The sequence below is a fragment of the Erinaceus europaeus genome, chromosome 1 (genome assembly GCF_950295315.1).
Source record: "Erinaceus europaeus chromosome 1, mEriEur2.1, whole genome shotgun sequence".
In the NCBI taxonomy this organism is placed as follows: Eukaryota; Metazoa; Chordata; class Mammalia; order Eulipotyphla; family Erinaceidae; genus Erinaceus; species Erinaceus europaeus.
The window spans coordinates 101,940,365-101,962,780 of NC_080162.1; the positions used below are offsets into that span (position 1 = coordinate 101,940,365).

The following is a 22,416-nucleotide window of genomic DNA, read 5'->3' on the forward strand; positions in this document are numbered from 1 at the left end:
ATATTTATTTGTTTATTTATAAAATAGAAATATTGACAAGACTATAGGATAAGAGGGGTACAGTTCCCACCCATCAGAGCTCCATATCCCATCCCGTCCCCTGATAGCTCCTCTATTCTTTATCCTTCTGGAAGTATGCACCCAGGGTCCTTATGGGGTGCAGAAAGTGGAAGGTCTGGCTTCTGTAATAGCTTCCCCGCTGAATGTGGGCGTTGGCAGGTCAATCCATACTCTATCTCTCTCTTTCCATTGTGGGGCAGGGCTCCAGGACACATTGGTGGGGTCATCTGCCCAGGGAAGTCTGGTTGGCATCATGGTGGCATCTGGAACCTGGTGGTTGAAAAAGAGTTAACATATAAAGCCATTCATGAACTTAAGAATGGAATATTGCAGATGAAGACTTGGGGTCTCTGTTTTGGAAACAGTAGGTCTATTTTAGGTATATTCCAAAGGGCCCATGACTTTGTTAGTTTTTGCATGAGCCTGACATCTAATATGCATGTGGGCCCAAGCTTTTGTCTGGGAAGATGACATCATGGCTGGAAAAAGAGCTAGCTAGAAAGCTGGATCATGGAAGAGAGTAGCTCCCAAATATGGGAAAGTAATATAAATATTGTTGACTGTAAACCCCATATAGTTCATTTGTAAATTTTGTGTGATTATTTACTCTGAATGTTTTTTATACTCCACAGTGAGAGACTTACCACCCATTTGCCTTGATGTTAGACAGAAACAACGTCTCTCTATAGATGCATTATCATCTGAAATAAAGGCCCCAGTTCTTCCAGAGCCTGTCCTTCCTACCCAGCCCAAAACTATGAAAGATTTTCAGTAAGTTTCAGCTTACTATATCATATGTGGACATATAATGTGCATGTCAGCACTGTACATATTTAATGTTTTTGTGTGAGACATTGAATTTGTGGATCAATATAAGGTGTTAGCTAAGAATGAAGACAAATTATTAGATCTGTCTGTTGAAGAAGGTAGAAATTATAAAATGTTCATAATGCTGCAGCAAAGAAGTACTGAAGATTCTGTAAGCTAATACAGGCTAAAGGAGATAAAAGTAGTGATAAACGAGTAAAGTGTTTCCTTTCCTAAAAAAGTAAGACTTTATCTACTATGTAGCATTGAAACTCGACAAGTTATGTTACTAGAAAAAAAAAATTCAGATAGATACTTGAGAAACTATGTGAGGATGAGAATGAGACAACAAAATCTGGAAGTTTTGATTATGAACTAAAGGCAAGAAGGAATGTTAATTATAAGGAGCATATCAAAAATAAACTTTCGCTAATTTTTAGTATTAACTGGTTGTAATTTTTATTTATTGAATAGAAACAGAGAGAAGTGGAAAGGGAAGAGAGAGATTTGAAGGGGAGAAAAAGCCAGCTGCAGCATTGCTTCACCACTCGTGAAGCTTCCCCCATGCAGGTGGGGACAGTGGGCTTGAACCAGGTCCTTGTGCATGACAACGTGTACTCCACTGAGTGTGACACCACCTAGCCTGAAGTATAAACTTTTGAAAAGAAAATCCTAGGAAATAGAATCTGCATCCCTTTACTATTGTGATCCCTTTATGATTTATAAATTCATAACCTATATTTGTATGAACTAACTGGAACATATTCCTGTATCCAGCTTCAATATTTACCTTTGCCTGTTTGGTGACATTTATTTGTAAAGAGATCATGCTATTTTATCCAAATAGTATTTCTGTCTATTAGAGCTGATGACTCTGCATTATTTTATAATCTTATTTTCATTTTAGGGAACATGTAGAAAAAGTTAAGTCCTCAGGAGACTGGAAAGCAGTACATGATTTTTATCTAACAACATTTGATTCATTCCCAGAACTAAATGCTGCATTTAAGGTAATAGTGCATGCAATACATTTTTCACTTTTGGTTCTAGATTTTCAAAAAAGGATATAATAATTTTACCTTATTCTGCCCAGTGTTGGCTCAAGTAACTGTTGAAACAACATTGATCTGAATTTTATTATTATAATTAAATTTTAAGTGATTACCTCACAAATTATGTATTGAGATTAAAGTTAGTGTGTGATTCTTTGAGTCGTGAAAAAAATTTCAAATAATGAAAGTGATGTATTGCACCAAAGTAAAAGACTCTGGGGTGGGTGGGGGGAGTTTCAAGTCCTAGAACATGATGATGGAGGAGGATATGGGTGGGGGGTTACAGTGTTATGTGGAAACTGAGAAATGTTGTACATGTGCCAACTACTATATTTTACTGTCGACTATAAACCATTAATCTCCCCAATAAAGGAAAAAAATAATGAAAGCATAATTATGGTTTAAATGCTACTAGGAATAAATCAGCCTTTTTTCCTCATGAGCATGCACCTTTATTCAACCAACTCTAGATAAAAATGTATATATGCACGATATAGTTAAGTCTACAATGGTTTCATTTGTACTGACAATGTATACATTATATTATCATTGTTCCCTAAACAGTGCAATAATAACTTATTTATACAGCACTTATACTATACTAGACTTTATAACTAACCTAGAGACAACTTAAAACTATACAAGAGGCTGTGTGTTGCTTATATGCAACTGCCATGCCATCTGTGTACGAAATCTGGGGGATTTTTGTTCTCTGGGGAGGTCCCGGAATCAATGTTGAGATCCTTCAATTATTATATATGCTAAATAACTGTAATTGACTTTACAGAAAGATGCCACTGCCTCATTTAATACCATCGAAGACTCTGGGATTAATGCTAAATTTGTGAATGCTGTATATGATGCCTTACTTAATACTGTAAGTATTATTTATAAAATAGTGCAAATGTATAATTCTTTGGCTCTTCTATATTCCAAAAGCTGCCATACAAGTATTATAAAAGGTCATCTTGTAACAATTATTTTAGAAATTGATACCTTTTATAGTAATGTAGTTGGAATTCAAAAAGATTATTTACTTTTTTTCCAGAGTACTGCTCAGCTCTGGTTTATGGTTGTGCCAGGAATTAAACCTTATGAATGTTTGTGAGCGACCAATGGCGATATCTCCTTGGCCCAAATTTTTCTAATTAAAATAATAATTAAGCATTAAATACACTATGTCTAGTCCTTGTTTAGAAAGTCTTGCTAAGATTAAATTATATTTCATTTAGTAAGTGAAAATTTAGGATGTAAGCTAAGATTTAAGTCTTAAGATTTCAGGTATAAGTGATTTGACCTTACTGGCATAGCACTGAATGAAGAGTTCCTAGACTTTTGTTTGTATGTATGAGAATTAAACAGGATGGGCTTCTTAAAATACAGAATTGTCAGATTTGACATTTCTGAGATCAAGTTCAAGAATTTGTATTTTCAACATGTTCCTAGCTATGTTGGTATTCCTGATCCATGGATCACATTTTATATACTATACTACTACAGATAAACTTGCAAAGAATTGATCATCCTTTCAATGCATGGACATAATATAAATGTTCTATTACTTAAATTCTCTTTATCTCGGTAATACTTTATCATTTTCTGAGAAAAGGTCTTACCCATTGAGTATGGGACTTAAGGGGAGAAAGTTGACTTGGGTGAACCGTGTTGCCCTAGATGGGTAAGATTCCGGGTATTAGCAGAGGAGAAAATGATTCAAGGAATAATTCACATTTTGTATGCTAGTGAGAGATTTAGTAAGATTCAGACAGAGAATTGACCACTGTCTTTGGATATATGTAGAAAATTGTTCCTTTATTTTTCTTTTTATTTAATTTAATTTTATTTATATATTTTGGATGCAGACAGCAAAGTTGAGAGGGAAGGGAGAGATGCAGTGAGAGAAAGATATCCACAGCACTGCTTCACCACTTGTAAAGCTTCCCCCCTGCAAGTGGAGACCAGTAACTTGAACCAGGATCCTTGTTCATTGTAACACGTATGTTCTACTGATGCACCACTGTCTAGCTTCTATAGACAGTTGATCTTAATAAGAGCCATTTAAGTGAAATTGTAGGAACATCGTCCTCAGATTAGGTCAAAGAGACAATGAGAGGACTTGTGCACAGACAACTGTGGAGGAGTTTTTCTGTGAAAGGAAACAAAGAAATGAGGAAGTAACTGAAAGATTATTTGGCTTTGAATGTTGAATTTTTAATATGAGTAATATATTAAACTCCTGGATGGAAACAGGACACAGTCAAGTTAGTAACTTGGGGAAGGCTATTAGCAGGATAACAGAACCCTCAGGAACAGCATAGTACCCAACGGTGAATCTGGACATGGACTATTGGGGAGGCTGCCTTACCAGAGATGTGACTTGCAGTTGTGGGACACAGTCAGTTCATGGTGACTCTGCAGAAGTGTAGCTGGTGGAATAAGTATCTCAACTTCACTCTCTTTTTTTTAGGGTAAAATAATTTATTTATTTATTTATTTATAAAGAAGACATTAACAAAACAATAGGACAAGAGGGGTACAACTCCACATAATTCCCACCACCAGATCTCTGTATCCCATCCTTTCCCCTGATAGCTTTCCTAGTCTTTAACCCTCTGGGAGTATGGACCCAAGGTCATTGTGGAATGCCAAAGGTGGAAGGTCTGGCTTCTGTAATTGCTTCCCTACTAACATGGGTGTTGACAGGTCGATCCATACTCCCAGCCTGCCTCTCTTTTTCCCTAGTAGGGTGGGGCTCTGGGGAAGTGGAGCTCCAGGACACATTGGTGAAGTCTGTCCCGGGAAGTCTGGTCGGCATCATGCTGGCATCTGGAACCTGGTGGCTGTAAAGAGAGTTACCATACAAAGCCAAACAAGTTGTTGGCTAATCATGAACTTAAAGGCTGGAATAGTGCAACTTCACTCTCTTTTTCCCTATTGACTGTATCTTAACCAGAAGACAAAAGGCAAAGGCCTGATGTAGTTTTTAAGTTAGCCTCCAAAGTCATAGAGTAGGACAATAGAAAAGAATGAACATGGGGGTTAGGTGGTGGTGCCCTGGTTAAACGCACATAGTACTAAGTGTAAGACACAATCAAGGACCCAGGTTTGAGCTCTGGCTTTCCACCTTCAGGAAGCAAAGCTTCACAAGCAATGAAGCAGGTCTGCAGGTGTCTATCTTTCTGTCTCCCTCTCTATCTCCCCCCACCTTCTCTCTCAATGTCACTCTGCCCTGTCCAGTAAAGTGAAGAAGAAAAAAAAAAAAAAGGCCAACAGGAGCAATGGATTTGTAGTCCAGGCACCTAGCCCCAGTGATAACCCTGCAGGCAAAAAGTGATCATATAGAAACAAGTCTGCACAGATGATGCTACTCAGTGACATTACACTGATAAGTAATGATCTTGTGGGAAACAATAACTGAATGATAGAAGAGAAATGAGAGTTGGCCAGGTCCTTGACAAGGTGAGAGGGGTCATGTAAATGCTTGATCTTGGTGTCAAATACACATTCAGTTGAATTAATCCAATTGATGTTGCAACAAAGAATCTATTCTCATTTAAGTGCACCTGTTTTCTGTCTGATCTGTGTGTGACAGAGTCACACAAATTGGAGATTTGAGGCATGAGAAGTTTTTATATGGTAGTCTGGGAGTGTAGAAAAATAAATAAAATAGGAAAATGTTGAAGAGCTATTAGTGATGTTAAGTATACTTTAAGATGTGTGTCATAAACTTAATGTGTCAACTCATTTGTTTGCTTTTTATCCTGTTTCCTTCCACTGTTCAGGAGCAGGCACCAATTAGGTGCTTAAACTGAGCAGGGTTGGTATTTGTCAAATATGTGTGAAGATCAAGTATAATAAGAGAAATAAATAATGTATTAAACATGTCTATTTTGTATCGATAACTATAAAATTAGACTCTAGACTAAAGGAATCCTAACAGAAATATATTAGAAATGATGACTGGTTTTTAAAATCTGATGGGGTAGAGTATTCTGGGCTGAAAGCCTCTCTCACTGAGCACTCTATATATGTCCTGCCATTTCCTTCTGACGTTTAGAATTTCTATTGAGAAGTCTGCTGGCAACCTTTTGGGATTTTCTCTGTATATTACTATGTGTTTACCTCTTGCTATGTTTATGATTGTTACTTTATCTTTAGTCTTTGCCAATATTGTTTGATATGTCTTGGCGTATGGAGATCTGGATAGATTCTGTTGGGACTCCTGAATCTTTATATCCTCCCTGTTGTAAAGAGTGAGGGCATTTTCTGCGATTAGATTATCTTTTTTAAAGTTAATTTTTACTTGACTTGACAGAAAGAAATTAAGAGGGCAAAAGGCGATAGGGAGAGAGAAAGATGGACACTAGTAACACTGCTTCACTGCTTGTGAAGCTTCCCTCATGAAATAGGGAGTGGAGGCTTGAATTCAAGTTCATGCACATGGTAACACATGAGCTCAACCAAGTACACCACCACCTGGCCCCTAGATGACTGATTTTAAATAGATCCATGATTCTTTGTTTTCTTGGCATTTGCCTCTTTCACATGATAGCATAACTCTTAGAAAATTTAATGACTATTGGAAGCCACTAATTAATAAAAATTTTAATTATTTTATGTATTAAATGAATTATTTGAATTACGCAACTATAAAGCCATGCTGTTTTATACCATTTACAAATCCTAAATGAAAAAAATAATTTGTTGTATTTCTATTAAGCATAATTTGGTTGCACTTAATAATGAATTTAATTGCTAGTTGTACCATGCTATCAGTAGGACTAAATCATTTTATGCTGTTAAACGTGATGTTTCTGGATTTGCATTCATGACTTTATACAATACATTCAGGGAATTACTTTTTCAGTTTTATTTTTAATATATTTATTTATTTATTTGTTGGATTGAGAGTGGGGGACATAGAAAGGGAAAGAGACAGGGAGTCGGGCTGTAGCGTAGCGGGTTAAGCCCAGGTGGCGCAAAGCACAAGGACCGGCATAAGGATCCCGGTTCGAACCCTGGCTCCCCACCTGCAGGGGAGTCGCTTCACAGGTGGTGAAGCAGGTCTGCTGGTGTCTATCTTTCTCTCCCCCTCTCTGTCTTCCCCTCCTCTCTCCATTTCTCTCTGTCCTATCCAACAACGACAACAACAATAATAACTACAACAATAAAACAACAAGGGCAACAAAAGGGAATAAATAAATAAAATAAATATTAAAAAAAAGAAAGGGAAAGAGACAGAGAGACACCATTGTCCCTGCTTCACCACTCATGAAACTTTCCTCTGAAGGTAGAGACCAGGGGCTTGAATCTGGGACCTTGTGCACTATGATGTGTGCACTTAACCAGTTGCTACCACCTGACCCAGTTTTTTAGTTTTATACAACTACTGCTGGACAGCCACATAAGTTTGTGTGGATGGTACAATTCACAAGGAGCACGTTCATTTTAATCTTAGCCTTGTTGCTCACTTGTGGTCTCAGTTACGAAATTGATACTATCATATGTGAGTATCCTCTATCATCCAGTCTGACTTTAGCCACTGAAACATATCTGTAAATATAATCAATATATAAAAGCCACCTGTAACTTTTTTTGCTTACAGCCTCAAGACATTCAGAAGACAGTATTAAAGGGAATCATTAACAGCCTGTTACGAGAATGGAAAGGGTAATTGTAACTGACATTTAGTTGTTAAGTGCTGATGATTAATTTATATATTACATATGCCTTTAGTAGATGTCTGCATTTTGTTCTCAGAGAAAGATTTTAACTGAGTTATACTAAAAATCACGTGTGTGTGTGTGTGTGTGTGTACATTTTTTTTTTAATTAAATGTGAAACAGACCACAGCACTCAACTCTGGCATGTGTAGTAACAAGGAAGGGATTATATTTCATGTATATAGTCCAGCTTTTTAAGATTTTTAAAATTTTTATCTACATAGGAATGTGTATGTCTTTTTAAAATAATACTTTCATAAAATCTGAACTATATATGAAATTAATATGTGGCCTTAGAGGTGACACAGTGGATACATATAATGTTAAATGTACCATATATTTTGATAACATTGTTCTGATTTTTAAATAAATTTCTGGCTATTACAAATATTTAGACAAATCATAGTGTATGATAAAATGTTAATATTGCTGCCCAAGAGGTGGTACAGTGGATAAAACCACTGGACTTTAAAGCTTAGAATTCAAGTTTAGTCCCTGGCATCATGTGTCAGAGTGATTCTCCTGTTCCTTCTTTCTCTCCTTTCTCTCTCATCCATCAATAAATAAATTTGAAAAAGTAAAATACTAGTATTGGTGGGAGGTTCTCATATTTTAATTCATCTATTGATTTCCAGTACTATAAAATTTCAGAAATATATCTTCACATTCTGTATGTGTAGTAGACTCAGTGCACCCACCACAATAGTGCCATTACACTATTGACAGGACCAAGTGGTCTTTACCTACAAACCCTATTTTGATAAGATTTATTGTAATAGCAAATATATATGTGCGTGTGTGTGTGCACAAATATATACATACATATTTTTCTATTGACTCTTTACTACAACTATGAAGTAATATTATTTCCATCTCACATATGAGGAAATTAATTCACAGAGAGGTTAAATAAATTGCCCATAACAATACATAAAGTAAGTGCCTGAGTCAGTATTAGAACCTGGGTGGTCTCACATAAGAGCCTGTAATCTTAACAGCTTCTGTACCCAGAACTATATACTATAATGAAATGCTAGAATATAAGACAGGATATTGGAGACTCATGGGACAATAGGAAATAGGAAAAAAAACAGGAATCTGCATTCCTTGGAAATATTAGCATTTATAATTGCCTTGCAATTAAAAAAAATTTTCACATGTAACTTTTAAAACAGTAGTTCCATGGAGAAAATTATCTGAAAGTTATATAGACTGTGACAGAAGAATTTCAATTTGATTTAAATCATTATTATTTTTTGGTGGAGTTGGGCCTTGCATATGGCACACTATCCCTGCTCCCATGCCACTTTTTCATTGAGAGAAAGACACACACAGAGGAAGAGATACCACAGTATCAGTGTGTCACCCATTGCCTCAGCAGCTTCCATGTGGTACCATGGCTTGAACCAGGGTCACATACACAGCAGAGCCATGACCTACCCAGTGAGCTACCTCTCTGGACTCCTTAACCTATTTTTTATGCAGTACTGAAGACTGAGCACTACATTAATGTCAAGCCTCCTCCCCAGATCAGTAATTTATCTGTCTTTAGAACAAGAGAAAGAGCAAAGCACCACTCCTTCCCCCCACCCCCATCCATGAGGTTACAAACCTAGAGCCTCATGCTTCCAAGGCAGGAACTTCACTCAACCTCCTTCCTGGCTCCTAAATCTTTTCTTTTCATTCTTTATCTCTTTCTCATCCATCAGTAAATTTAAAAAGTAAAACACTAGTATTTTGGAGTGTTTTTTCATCATATTTTTTATTCATCTATTGATTCCCAATACTATAAAATTTCAGAAATACATCTTCACATATCTATATATGTAGTAGACTCAGTGCACCTGCTACTAATAGTGTCATCACACTACTGGCAGGACCAAGTGGTCATTACCTACATACGCCCACTTGGGTTTAATTCTTATCCTTGAGGAACTTTCAAAATAACAGACAATGTTTGGTAATGAAGCAATAAAAGACTCCTTAGAGATTCCTATCTCTGAAAAATGTCTTGTGGGAAGGGGAAGTCAAGGAATATCTCAGAAAAGTTGGTCTTTATTCCACCAGGTTTTACATATAAAACAATAAAACCTTAATTTTTGCAAAACTAATAGTCTCTGCAAAACTAGTGGTCTTTCTGTGTGACTTTTTTTTCTATTTTACCTTATGGGGGGTCAGGATTATAGTATACTTGCTGATACACGGGTATAATCTCTTATCTCCCTTCGATATGTGTCTGCAAAACACTCTTACCCCTAACTTATGCCCTTCATCCTGCACCAGGACCACAGCCGTACCTCCTCCTTCCCCAGAGTCCTTTGCTTTGGTGCAATACACCAAACCAATCCAAGCCTGACACTGTGTTTTTCCTTTCTGTCCTTGTTTCTTAAAGTCCATCTATGAGTGAGATAATCCCACATTTATCCTTCTCATTTGGGCTTATTTCACTTAACATGATTCCTTCAGGCTTCCTCATCTGTTAAAAATGATGTTTCTGTAATGTTTTTAAATTAGCGAATGGAATACATCCAGATACTTTAGCCCTGATTGCTTCAATATGAATTCCCTAGTAATTTAACAATTATCCAGTAGTACTCTTGACAGTTCAGTCCTCACATAAATGTTCCCAGTTGTCCAAAAACTTCTCTCTAATTTCTGGATTTTGTTGATTTATTTTAATCCAAGATAACAAATGAGGATAACATATCGCATCTAGTCTCTTATAAGTGTGCCAGTTTTAATTCCAGAAGTTACCTGTAGGCATTTGTAAGTGTATTCAGTAGATCTTCAGAGAATGAGAAACACCTGCCTCAGAAATAACAAAAACTCAGAATCAAATTTAATAATGTGAAAATTTCAACATGGAAAGGAAAAATTTCAATATTTCCTAGGTATTCAAAATACAATTCTCTCAGCTGAAAACATTAGGTATATTTAAAGTATGATTTGATTTATAGGCATTTCTACATCTCATATTTCAAGAATGGTCCTAGAAAGCAGAGCATATTTCTCTAGTAAATAAATCTTTTTAACTGAAACTTCAGTTATTTTATTTAAAAAAAATGTTAGTATTTTAAAACTATTTGTTATTCTCTTGTTTCTAGAGTTAAACTCTTATTTTCATGATACATGTTATAAAAATAACTGTTTATAAATATCAGGAAGTGTAGTAGCTTTGCTAAGTCAATTTTTTGGTATTTTCAGAATCAGGCTAGAATAAGCATAGATGAACCCATATTATCAGTATTTTATGGGCAAATTATTGTCTTAGTAATAACACACGCTAATTTAAATCTTAAGTTTTTGGCTTTTAACTTAATCTTTTATTTATTTACAATAAATAACTTAAAACAAATATTTACTTATTTATTTTATTCACACCAGGGTAATCAGTGGGTCTCACTCGGTATCATCATAGTGAATCCATAGCTCCCAGTGGTCAATTTATTTTTTCTTTCTGGGATACAGAGAGGTATCGAGAGGGAAGAGTGAAAGAGGGAGAAAGACACCTGCAGCACTGCTTCTCCATTTGTGAAGCTCCCCTGTCCCCTGCAGGTGGGGGCTGGGGGGTTGAAAATGGTTCCTCGCTCATGATAATGTGTGATCATTTTAGTAGAAATTGTAAGATTAAAGCATTCCTTACACTCAATTGTGTTTGTTTCTTTCTCAGTCCACGAACAAAAGATGATCTTAGAGCATATTTTATACTTTTACAGGTAAGAAAACGAAAATTTTGCTGATGTTGTCTCATCTAGCTCTTCATTAAGCATGTTGAATGAAATGACAGCAAATACTAAGTATTACTTTTAGCAACATTGTTGATATTTCTTAGATAATAGTTACTTGTACACAAAGTTTTTAGAAATTAACAACAGTGAAGGCAAATTATCTGCAGGCTTAAATTTTAATTTATTTCTTGTTTTCCTGCTGTGGTTTGCAAAAATAAAATGGAGGGCCAGGTGGTAGCAGGTTAAGTACATACATTACAGTGTGCAAGGACCGAGTTTCAAGCCCCTGATCCTCACCTGCAGGGGGAAAGGTGGTGAAGTAGGGCTGCAAATGTCTCTCTGTCCTTCTTTATGCTCCCTCCCCTCTCAGTTTCTCTCTGTCTTCATCCAAGAATAAAAAGAAATTTTAATTAAAAGTTCTTAAAGAAAAAAATAAACTTAAAAAAAAATAGGATGGAAGCACTTCTCCCTCCTCCACTAAAGTTTCTTTATTTTAACTAGTTTTATTTTATTTTTTTAATTTTTTATTTAAGAAAGTATTAATTAACAAAACCATAGGGTAGGAGGGGTACAATTCCCACCACCCAATCTCCATTTCCCGCCCCCTCCCCTGATAGCTTTCCCATTCTCTATCCCTCTGGGAGCATGGACTCAGGGTCATTGTGGGTTGCAGAAGGTAGAAGGTCTGGCTTCTGTAATTGCTTACCCGCTGAACATGGGCGTTGACTGGTTGGTCCATACTCCCAGTCTGCCTCTCTCTTTCCCTAGTAGGGTGGGTCTCTGGGGAAGTGGAGCTCCAGGACACATTGGTGGGGTCTTCAGTCTAGGGAAGCCTGACTGGCATTCTGATGACATCTGGAACCTGGTGACTGAAAAGAGAGTTAACATACAAAGCCAAACAAATTGTTGAGCAATCATGGACCCAAAGCTTGGAATAGTGGAGAGGAAGTGTTAGGGGGGTACTCACTGCAAACTCTAGTGTACTTCTGCTTTCAGGTATATATTTTGCAGTAGTTTACGGATACGTGTGAACATACGCTCTCTCTCACAGAAACTGGTGTATATCTAGGTTTTGGGACTTTGTTAGAAAGTGAACCACCCGAGATGAAATTAGAGTATACTATGAAAGGAAAGGTCTCACCCGAGTAATGAAGCTGAAGGGTTGTCATTCCACACGTGAAGTCTCTGGACACAGTCTGAAGTGAAGCATGTTGAGGTGGCAATTGTTGTGTTGGTTAGGTTGTGATCGGCAGGTGCAATATTATTTGATATGGATTGGGAGAGGCATACAGGAAAGTGGGCCCTATCCAAGGGTTCCAAGACTGGGGGAAGTAGAGGCTCTATAGTGGAGATGTGAGGTTCCTGCTGTCTTAGGGTTCAAAAAGACATTAGGATTCCAAAACCTTATGTTCCAATTTTCCCAAAAACTAAGATGGGAAAATAGAGAGGTATTAGGAGAAAGGTAGAACTAGAGGAAAAGGAATAAATATATGTAGAGATAGTAAGTACTTGAAAATCACATCATAAATCTCAAATATTTGAGTGGCTTAGTCACTAGGAAGCTCGGCTAATTATACTTTTTCTTCCCATCAGCTAGTATAGTAAGTCATTCCATAATTTTGAATTATCCTGCCAAAAAGTGAAAATATTCATAGTATTCTATTTTTCACAATTTCAATTTATTTCCTTCACTGCTATTCACCTCTTCTTTGATGTTCTGACATGTACTTTGTGATGAAATTTGAGATTTTGGAAGCTAACTAACTTTTTTGCTTAGATCGCAAGCATTCCTTCAATATCATTCAGTATGTAAAAGTTATCAAAGTTATATGCTTCTCCCCTGTTCTTTGTGAAATATGTGCATGTAATTCCCAATGGCAAGTGTTTTGCAACAAACTTTTATTTCTTCTAGATTAAATTTTCTTTCTTTCTTTTTCTCTTTCTCTCTCTTTCTCTCTTTCTCCCTTTCTCCCTTTCTTTCTTTCTTTCTTTCTTTCTTTCTTTCTTTCTTTCTTTCTTTCTTTCTTTCTTTCTTTCTTTCTTTCTTTCTTTTTATTTAACCAAGCAAGACTCAGGCTCTTTGTTCAATGGGATGACAGTTCTTTGTTCAATTGCTGCCATTTATACCAGGCACTGTCTAGGCACTTTACCTACATTTTCTTTTTCAGTATCCAAAACAACCTTTTAGAGTCATTCTCATTTTAAAGATAACTAAGTTGAGAACCATAGTTTAGGGGACATGCCTAAAGGTGTACAGCAAGTAAATTAACACACAGCCTGATCTGCCTTGATGCCAAAGGCTTGTTTTGTTTTGTTTTTTTGTTTTTTGTTTTTTTTGGCACTATGCCACAGCAGAAATCAAAACTTCTTATAAATAATTAAATACAAATTATTTTAAAGGAACTCACTTAACATTGTATAACTATGTATACATTTAGCTTCCTGTATTTTTCACTTAGCTTATTAAGCTTAGTATCTTTCTCTTTAGATGTTAAGCATAATTATAATATGCTTTTTTGATATCTCTTTCAGAATCCTCAATTTAATAATACATCTACATATGTCATCTATGCTCACTTGCTGCGACAGATAACTACCTTAGTGGAAGCTGACCATCATTTCCTAATTCACTGGTTTAAAAAGTAAATTGTTCTATATTTCGAATTTTGTGATCATGTGGTTTTAAGTTTGATATTAGTAATTCTATGGCAAAATTTGTTATAAAACCAAGTGTTTTAGGCTTTTAGAAAGTATACAATTCAGGAGTCGGGCGGTAGTGCAGCGGGTTAAGTGCACATGGCGCAAAGTGCAAGGACTGGCTTAAGGATCCCAGTTTGAACCCCTGGCTCCCCACCTATAGGGGAGTTGCTTCACAGGCAGTGAAGCAGGTCTGCAGGTGTCTAACTTTCTCTCTCCCCCTCCTCTCTCCATTTCTCTCTGTCCTAAAAACAACGATATCAATAACAGCAATAATAACTACAACAATAAAAAAGGGCAACAAAAGGGAAAATAAATAAATATTAAAAAAAATTTTTTAAAAGTACACAATTCTGTGTTTCCAAAGCCAACTTTAGATATGTAGGGAATAATTTAAGGAAATCTGTCTTAAGATTTCTATCCACTGTTTTTGTTGTTTATACAGCACATGCATATTATTTTTAAAAATTTATCTCAAAGATGGTGACTGAATTTACTCTGACACTGTTACTTTACAATGTGTTTGTCCTGACTTACTATATATCAGTGCCTCTAACTATATATTTACATTCTACTTTTCATTACTTTAAGACAATTTGTGAAATTGAGGGTAGTCATCAACAGCAAAAATGCAATACTTTCTTCCTCCATGTAGCTAAACCTCATTAACAATCACTTTTCTTCATGACTGGTAAAAATGCAAGAGGCATAATAGCTCCAAAATTAATTTAAGTGCAGTTTATATTCATTATCACATTAGTTATGTTCTATAAAATTGCAAACACTGAGTTTAGTCTTTTGCTCCTACAGTAAATACAAGACTCGATTCCTGAAAACCTTTGGTAACAACATTCGTGTCAACTGATTAGTGATGACCTTGCTTTAGTGTTGGTAAAGAAATCTTATTTAATATAAATTGCTATTCATTAAGTTCACAGCTGGCAACAGTGTAACTCATATCGAAATGAGCTTTCTCCAACATGAGCATATTCTCTCTGAAGCATATCATACATCCTTTGGGTACTTAAGAACATGAACAGAATTTTAGTGCTACAGTTTGGGGCATTTTATTTTAATTTTTGTTTGTTTACTAGAGCAGTGTTCAACCTGAGGTGTGGAGGTATAGGGAATCAAGTGACACCACCTCACCCACCCCACCTCAGTCAGAAAGTCTTTTGCATAACACTTGTGCTCTCTCTCTAGTCCTAGGAGCCACTTGAAAACAGCCAAATCACTAACAGAAAGCACCTTAGACTACATAAAGGATGCTTTTTTTTTTTAGGATTTAAAAGCAAAACAAAGGAGTGTATTATCGTGTACTCCCTCAGCTGGGAATATGCATTAAAACAATTCAAATTTTTTTTACTCTGCACATCTGCAGGTAACTAGGAAGGTGTCCAAATGATTGATTGGGTGTTACAGTGAAATTTTAGCAAGTAAGCAAATATGCAAACATGGAGTCTGTGAATAATGAATGTTGATCAAATATTAAATGCATTGAAATATTAATACTTCATAATAATTTAGTGTTTATTATTTAAGAAATCATCAGAAATAGATTTGGGATCTTCTGAAATGCTATGTGCATAGGGTAAATTTTGGTACCAAACAAAGTTACTGTCAACTTTTCTAATGTAAATTTTGATTGGAATTATCTCAAAATATTCAACAGATTATCCCAGAAGAGGTTCAAACAATTGGTAGAGAGATTGCTGCAATTTATTTCTTTACGCCTATTTCCTGCAAAACCTGAAGAATTCCCACCTATAACAAAGTGTTCCTGGTGGATCCCATCAGCATCTAAAGTGTTGGCTTTACTTAGTAGGTTTTATTCTATCAACTTATCTTTACTTTTGCTACATGTTTGGAACATAGCCATAATCTCCAAGTACTAGGGTAGAGGCAGTCTTACATTTTAAGCCATTCTTTTATAAATGAAAGGTTGTAATCTGTTGTCTCTCTCTCTCTCTCTCTCTCTCTCTCTCTCTCTCTCTCTCCTCCTTCCTTCCGTCCTTCCTTCCTTTCTTTTCATCTCTTATTAATTGCTACCGGGTTTATCAGTGGGGCTCAGTGTCTATACAATGAGTCCATCTACACTCCTGGTGGCCACATTTATTATGATGTCAATGATGTGCATAGAGACAGAGAGAAATAGAGAGGGAAGGGGGAGAGAGGGAAAGAGAAACAGGCATCTGCAGCACTGCTTCATCACTCATGAAGCTCCCACCCTACCCTGTGCATGTGAAAGGTAGGGGCTTGAACCCAGGTCCTTACAGATGGTAATGTGTACTCTACTGGGTGCTGTGCCGTGAGCTCCACTGTACAGCCCCTATAATCTATTTTCCATTGAGATAGTAGATTTTACAAGTAATTTCACAAATTTTAACACTGTGTTATTGAGCAGTATTCTAGCTGTCAACTACAAGTGACTTGAGGACTGAGTTCTAAGAAAAGAGGAACTTAGATTAATTCCTCCAGGCCCCAGGAGAGAACATAGTAGTGGGGAAACCTTATGAGTAGATGGTTATCTGTTTACTCCCTGTTCTACAATGTGAAAGTTACTACAACATGATTTTATTTTATTTTATTTTATTACAAGAAAATTTTGGCTGCATTACCTTTTTTTGGAGGTACTATTACTTAAAGTAGGAATTTATAGATTGCTTATAATAGGAATTTCTAGATAGAGATGATGTGGGGGTACATTATAATGTTCATCATGTAAGTAATCATCATGCACATACTGGAAAAGATCAGATCGTCATTGTGTTAAAAACTGTCTTTACAGATACTGCAAACAATTTGGTTCACCCTCCCCTTATACCTTATACTGATTTCTATAATTCTACACTGGATCACATTGATCTCATGGAAGAATACCACACCTGGCAGAGCTTTGGAAACTCTCACAGGTACCATGAAAAGCTCATTTTATTACTCACCGTATGAAATAATACTAACAATAATGACTGGATTTTAAGTTTGTATACATAAATTTAAAAAGAAATATATCTTTGTATATAAATTTGCATAGCTTAGATATGCAGCTTTGAGATATTCTATTTCTTAAAATACTTTTGTTACATTTTAAGTTGCATACCTGTTAATTTGGTTTTAGTTTACATAATAGCATTTTTTAAAGCAAAACATTCTCAGTATGTAGGTTTTTTTTTAAATCTTCATATTTTGAATGCTGATATCTAGCAGAGACATGAACAAGCTTTCTCTGTGTAGTACTAGATGGTAAATATTTTTCATTCTTTGGCTCTTAGGGCTATGCAATTCTGACCTACCATTGTCCCATAACAAATAGCTTTAGGCATTATGTGCATGTTGAATGTGTCTGTGTCCCAGAGAACTTTTATTTTCAAACATAGTTGGTAGGTCATATTTGTCCATGAGCCATAGTTTGCAGCTGACAGATGTAACAGGTATCATTTGTATGTGGTATATCCACACATACACTCACTCCTTAGTTTTCTTTTTTCTTTATTCTATATAAAATGTGGCTGTTCTCTGAAGACCATATAAAGAAAGAATGTTACAGAATAGAGAATTCACGATAAATTATTTATTTCAGAACTATAATCTTCAAAACACCAAATTCTTTAATATGTTGATCTTAATCTATGCTTAAAGTTTGGATTAAACCAGCAAACCTAAACAAATAAAGCCAGTTTATTCCCAGATCAAGAGATATCCTAGACAATACATTTATTCTAAAGGAGATTGACAAAGATGTGTAGATTTAAATAGCCTCAAAATCCCAGGTTAGTTCATCTCTTTGGCTCATTTTCCAGCTATTTTCCCTATTATAATTGACTTTAGATGTAAAATGACCATCTGAACATATATCAGTCCTCCCTGAACACTCAGATAAGTAGAAGGAAATTCAGTTACTTTGTATGAGTGTCTGATGATATGTGATAAAAGTCTGATGAATATTTTCTTGCAAAATTGATTCTATAAAACTGCTTTTTTCCCCACTTGGTAAAATGTTGTAGACAAAAGCCTGAGAACAACTCCAAAGGTTGTGCATATGCCAACAACATCTTTTAATATATAGAGCTCCTACAACCATTGTGCCAGAGCACTGAAATGCCAAAAGTGAGGTAGAGAGGAGTGTTGAGTCTTCCATCTTTCGGAAGCCTCCCTAGAGCTAGCTGTGGACCTGGAGCCCTAAAACAAATCACCTCTGTCCACAAGGAGCCTCATCTGTATGTTTCAGTATGTCACATGCATAGTATGATTTTCTTGTATGCTGTAATTAGAGACTATGTTTTAAAGTTTACAGTAATATATACCCTAAAGTCATTATGCTTAACACTACTAAATTTATTAGACTTCCTATTTCTACATTTTCTGTTAGTACTGAGTGACTCAAAATTATTACACTGAACAACTCTTAGCTTTTTTTTTTTAAGCAATTTCAGTCCAACGTGGATGGAAAAAGGAAAGCCCTTTCATATTTTTAGTTCATACAAAGGTTATTTCCTTTCCTTGTGATGCTTTCATTACGTCAAGGATCACAACCATTCTACTTGACTATACTTGAATGAATTCTAGTCATTAGTCATTTCTGAAAAACAGTCTAGATCCTGAAGTGCTATTTCTGCCATATTAGGGCTGAGTGCATTCTCTTTGTATAGTTTCTGGGTTTTTTTTTTAAGGTGATACAGAATAAGTTGTATCCCTCCCCGCCCCCGAAAAAGAAGTTGTCTTTATAATTTTTTATTACAGTGTTGTCTTTACAGATACATACTATTTCATCCTCCTACTGTAGCATTAGTACAACACTAACTCACAGCAACATGCTTTCTTCCCTAACTCATACTCTATTGGTCTTAAATATATTACTTTGCTGTGAACTTCTGTAGTTACTTCTACATTATTTTCTCATTTCTGGAATTCATACACCAGAAATATTCATGTGATAATATATACTTTCATATTAATTTTTAGGTATAATTTTTTTCTCATATTTTTTTTGGCCCCCAGGGCTTGGTGCTGGCACTACAAATCCACTGTACCTGCCACCATTTTTTTTCAACTTTTTGGATAGGACAGAGAGAAATTGACAGAGGAAGGGAAGATAGAGAGGGAGAGAGAAAGATAGATACCTGCAGATCTGCTTCACCACTTGTGAAGTGACCCCCCCACACACAGGTGGAGAGTCAGGGGCTTGAACCAGAATGCTTGCACTTCATATTATATGTGCTTACCCTGATGCCACCTCCCAACCCCCTCATAATCTTTTTCATTAATACTTCTGCCTCTTGGTTCTGCTGTTGGTTGTATTTTATCCATGTGACTATACATAAACTAAACTCATTTATCTAAACAATATTAAGTGATTGGCACATCAGAACATTAAATTTAACTTCTTTTATAGAATGGAGTTGCTATAGAAAGTAATAATACATCACTAGGCTATCAGTATTAAAAGAAATAAATGATGTATATAAAATAATTTAATCAAAAAGGTAATAATAAAAAATATGGTAAAACACAATATTAAAATTATGTTTTATATTGTTGAAGTACCTTGATTCGCTTAGTATAATTTTACTAAAAGTATATCATTATGCTTTTCTGTTTTCACTTGTTAAGCAGGTTTTCCTTCTGTCAGTATCCATTCGTTATTTCTATTACTGCAAAAAAAATTATCATTCAGAGAGACTCAGAACAACAAATGATAAGCATCGCAAGGGTAAGCCAACTATAGAAGCATTTATGCTGACTGTAATTGATGTAGTTAATAATTGGATAAATTAGTCAAATGTCATATGAATTGTTCTAGTGCAATCATGATATGTTTTTTTTTTAAGTGTTTTAATATCCCCCAACAAGAGCTTGTACTTCATGGAAAACAGATACCCCTCCTCAAATTCTCATTACATTGTGAATCTGCTAAGAATACTAAATGTCTTTCACAGATCCAGAGTGTATGGGACATCATTTTGTAAATACTGTGTTCCATTACCAGAGTAACTTGTAGATCTCTAGTGAAAACTAGAGTGAGGACAAGGACTTCCTTAAGAGAAAACCACTGAGATGTTTTCTAAATTGTACAAAAATAAAATAGAAACAACTCAAATTTACAAGATGTAGCAAAATGTATAACCCTGGAACACTGAGAATTCTCTCCAAAGAAGGTTAAAAAAAATTTTTTTTTTTGGTTCTTAGGAAACCAAAATGAGTGGAGATCCATAAAAGCTGGTGGTAAGGGGCCAGACGGTGGTGCACCTGGTTAAGTACACACACTACAGTGCGCAAGGACCTGGGTTCAAGTCTCTGGTCCCTACCTGCAGGGGGAAAGCTTCATAAGTGGTAGGCAGGGTTGCAAGTGTGCATGTGTCTGCTTCTCTCTCCCTCTCTATCTATCTGTCTGTCTGTCTGTCTGTCTATCTATCTATCTATCTATCTATCTTTCTCCCCTTCCCCTCAATTTCTCTCTGTCTCTATTCAATAATAAATAAATAAATAAATAAATAAATAAATAAATAAATAAAGTTTTTTAAAAAGCTGGTGGTAAGATTAACCTTGGACAAATTGTGAAACAGAATGAAATATATTTTCAAGTCTATGCATTCTTACTACTTCCTACCACTCTGTTTCTTTTTATTTATTATTATGAGTAGTTTAAAATTGATTCACAAAATTATGAGATAAGAGGGGCATAATTCCACACCGTTCCCACCACCAGAGTTCTGTGTTCCCATTCTCTCCACTGAAAACTGCAGTAGTTCTCCCAAGATCATAGGGGTTGTGTTGACTATTATTTCTTTATTTGTGTGTGTGTTTAATAAATTGATATTAACTTTTAAATGTGATAGGATAATTGTACTTAAATCTTTAAGGAGTTTTAATCTTTTTTCTTACTGATTTAATAATGATTAACAACATTGTGAGACAACAGGGATACAATTCCATACAGTCCCCACCAACAGAGTTCTGTATCCTATCCCTCCTTTGGAAGGTTCCCTATTCTTTATCCCTCTAGGAGTATGGACCAAAATTTTATATGGGGTGCAGAAGGTGATTGACTATTATTTCTATAACTACCTGTCTATATTTATATATTTGCCCCCTTTTTTTTCTGTAGTCCTGCCTTCTCATCCTTTCTAAGTTACACCTATACCTACTGCTACTTCCAAATGTTCTTCCTTTTTATCTCTTTCTCTGGATCTTGATGGCATTGGAGTTCAGAACTCTCTAATCATCTTCCCCTAACATTCCCCCCACCTTGGGTGGGAGGGAGATACAACCAAAATTCTCTTTGGGGTGTAGAAGGTGGTAGTTTTGGCTTCTATAATTGCTTCTCTTCTGGACATGGATGTTGGCAGATGGATCCATACCCTAGCCTGTTTCTATCTTCCTTTAGTGGGGTAGGGCTCTGGAGTGGTCTACCACTGTTTCAACACAACCCAGTAAGATTGCATACTTTATCTGAGATATCAGATCAAGTGAGCTTTTTTTGTAATTAGAGCTTGAGATGATATATTTGAAAACCTGCTTTTTGTAAATGATTACAACCTCAAAATGAGAGGGAAAGTTAGTTTTAGTCTTTTTTTATATGTTTATTTATTTTCCCTTTTGTTGCCCTTGTTTTTTATTATTGTTGTAGTTATTGTTGTTGTTACTGATGTCATTGTTGTATAATCACACTACCCCCTAGAAGAAATAATTAAACAGGAACACCTAGCAGCAGAATTATTACTTAATCTTTCATAGGTTTTGGCTCCAAGATTAGTCTATACTGCTGGTCATTTTAACACTTTTGTTAGTTGCTTTTATGCAGTTTTGTGTGCCTTTTTCATACTCTTCCAGCTCAGTCTATGGCCTTTTTAAATTTTTTAAAAATTTATTTATTCCCTTTTGTTGCCCTTATTGTTGTCGTTGTTATTGATGTCATCGTTGTTGGATAGGACACAGAGAAATGGAGAGAGGAGGGGAAGACAGGGGGAGAAAAAGACAGACACCTGCAGACCTGCTTCACCATCTATGAAGTGACTCCCCTGCAGGTGGGGAGCCGGGGCTCAAACCGGTATCCTTACTCCGGTCCTTGCGCTTTACACCACATGCGCTTAACCTGCTGTGCTACTGCCCGACTCCCTAGCCTTTGGTATTTTTAAGAAAAAGATATGAGGAACTAGAAGTTTATCTAAGTTTCTCAGAGCAGTTTTCTTTCTATATCACTTACATATGTCTGTCTTCTTTTTTAGAGATAAGTAAACAGACAATCACAGCACCTAAGCTTCATTCAAAGCAGTGGGGGCTAGGCTCAAACCTGATAGCTTTTTCACTGTCGTGCCACTTGGAATTAATGACTGGTCATTATTTTGACAC

General features: G+C 35.9%; 1 protein-coding gene across 5 annotated transcripts in view; it reads left to right on the forward strand.

Moving 5' to 3' along the window:
* Positions 1-22,416, forward strand: part of HECTD2 (HECT domain E3 ubiquitin protein ligase 2) — a 123,556-nt gene that overhangs the window by 62,940 nt on the left and 38,200 nt on the right. For 3 of the 5 annotated variants that reach the window (XR_009550093.1, XM_060191905.1, XM_060191908.1), the window contains exons 3-11: positions 693-831; positions 1,775-1,877; positions 2,707-2,796; positions 7,525-7,589; positions 11,313-11,358; positions 13,903-14,012; positions 15,740-15,888; positions 16,856-16,979; positions 19,678-19,777. Coding sequence is in view for 3 of the 5 variants with exons in the window: in XM_060191905.1 (XP_060047888.1) it covers positions 693-831; positions 1,775-1,877; positions 2,707-2,796; positions 7,525-7,589; positions 11,313-11,358; positions 13,903-14,012; positions 15,740-15,888; positions 16,856-16,979; positions 19,678-19,777 (926 nt within the window). In the remaining 2 variants the exon portion in view is untranslated. The remainder of the gene's footprint in view (positions 1-692; positions 832-1,774; positions 1,878-2,706; positions 2,797-7,524; positions 7,590-11,312; positions 11,359-13,902; positions 14,013-15,739; positions 15,889-16,855; positions 16,980-19,677; positions 19,778-22,416) is intronic. The other 2 variants (XM_007516805.3, XR_009550094.1) reach the window with 2 other exon arrangements.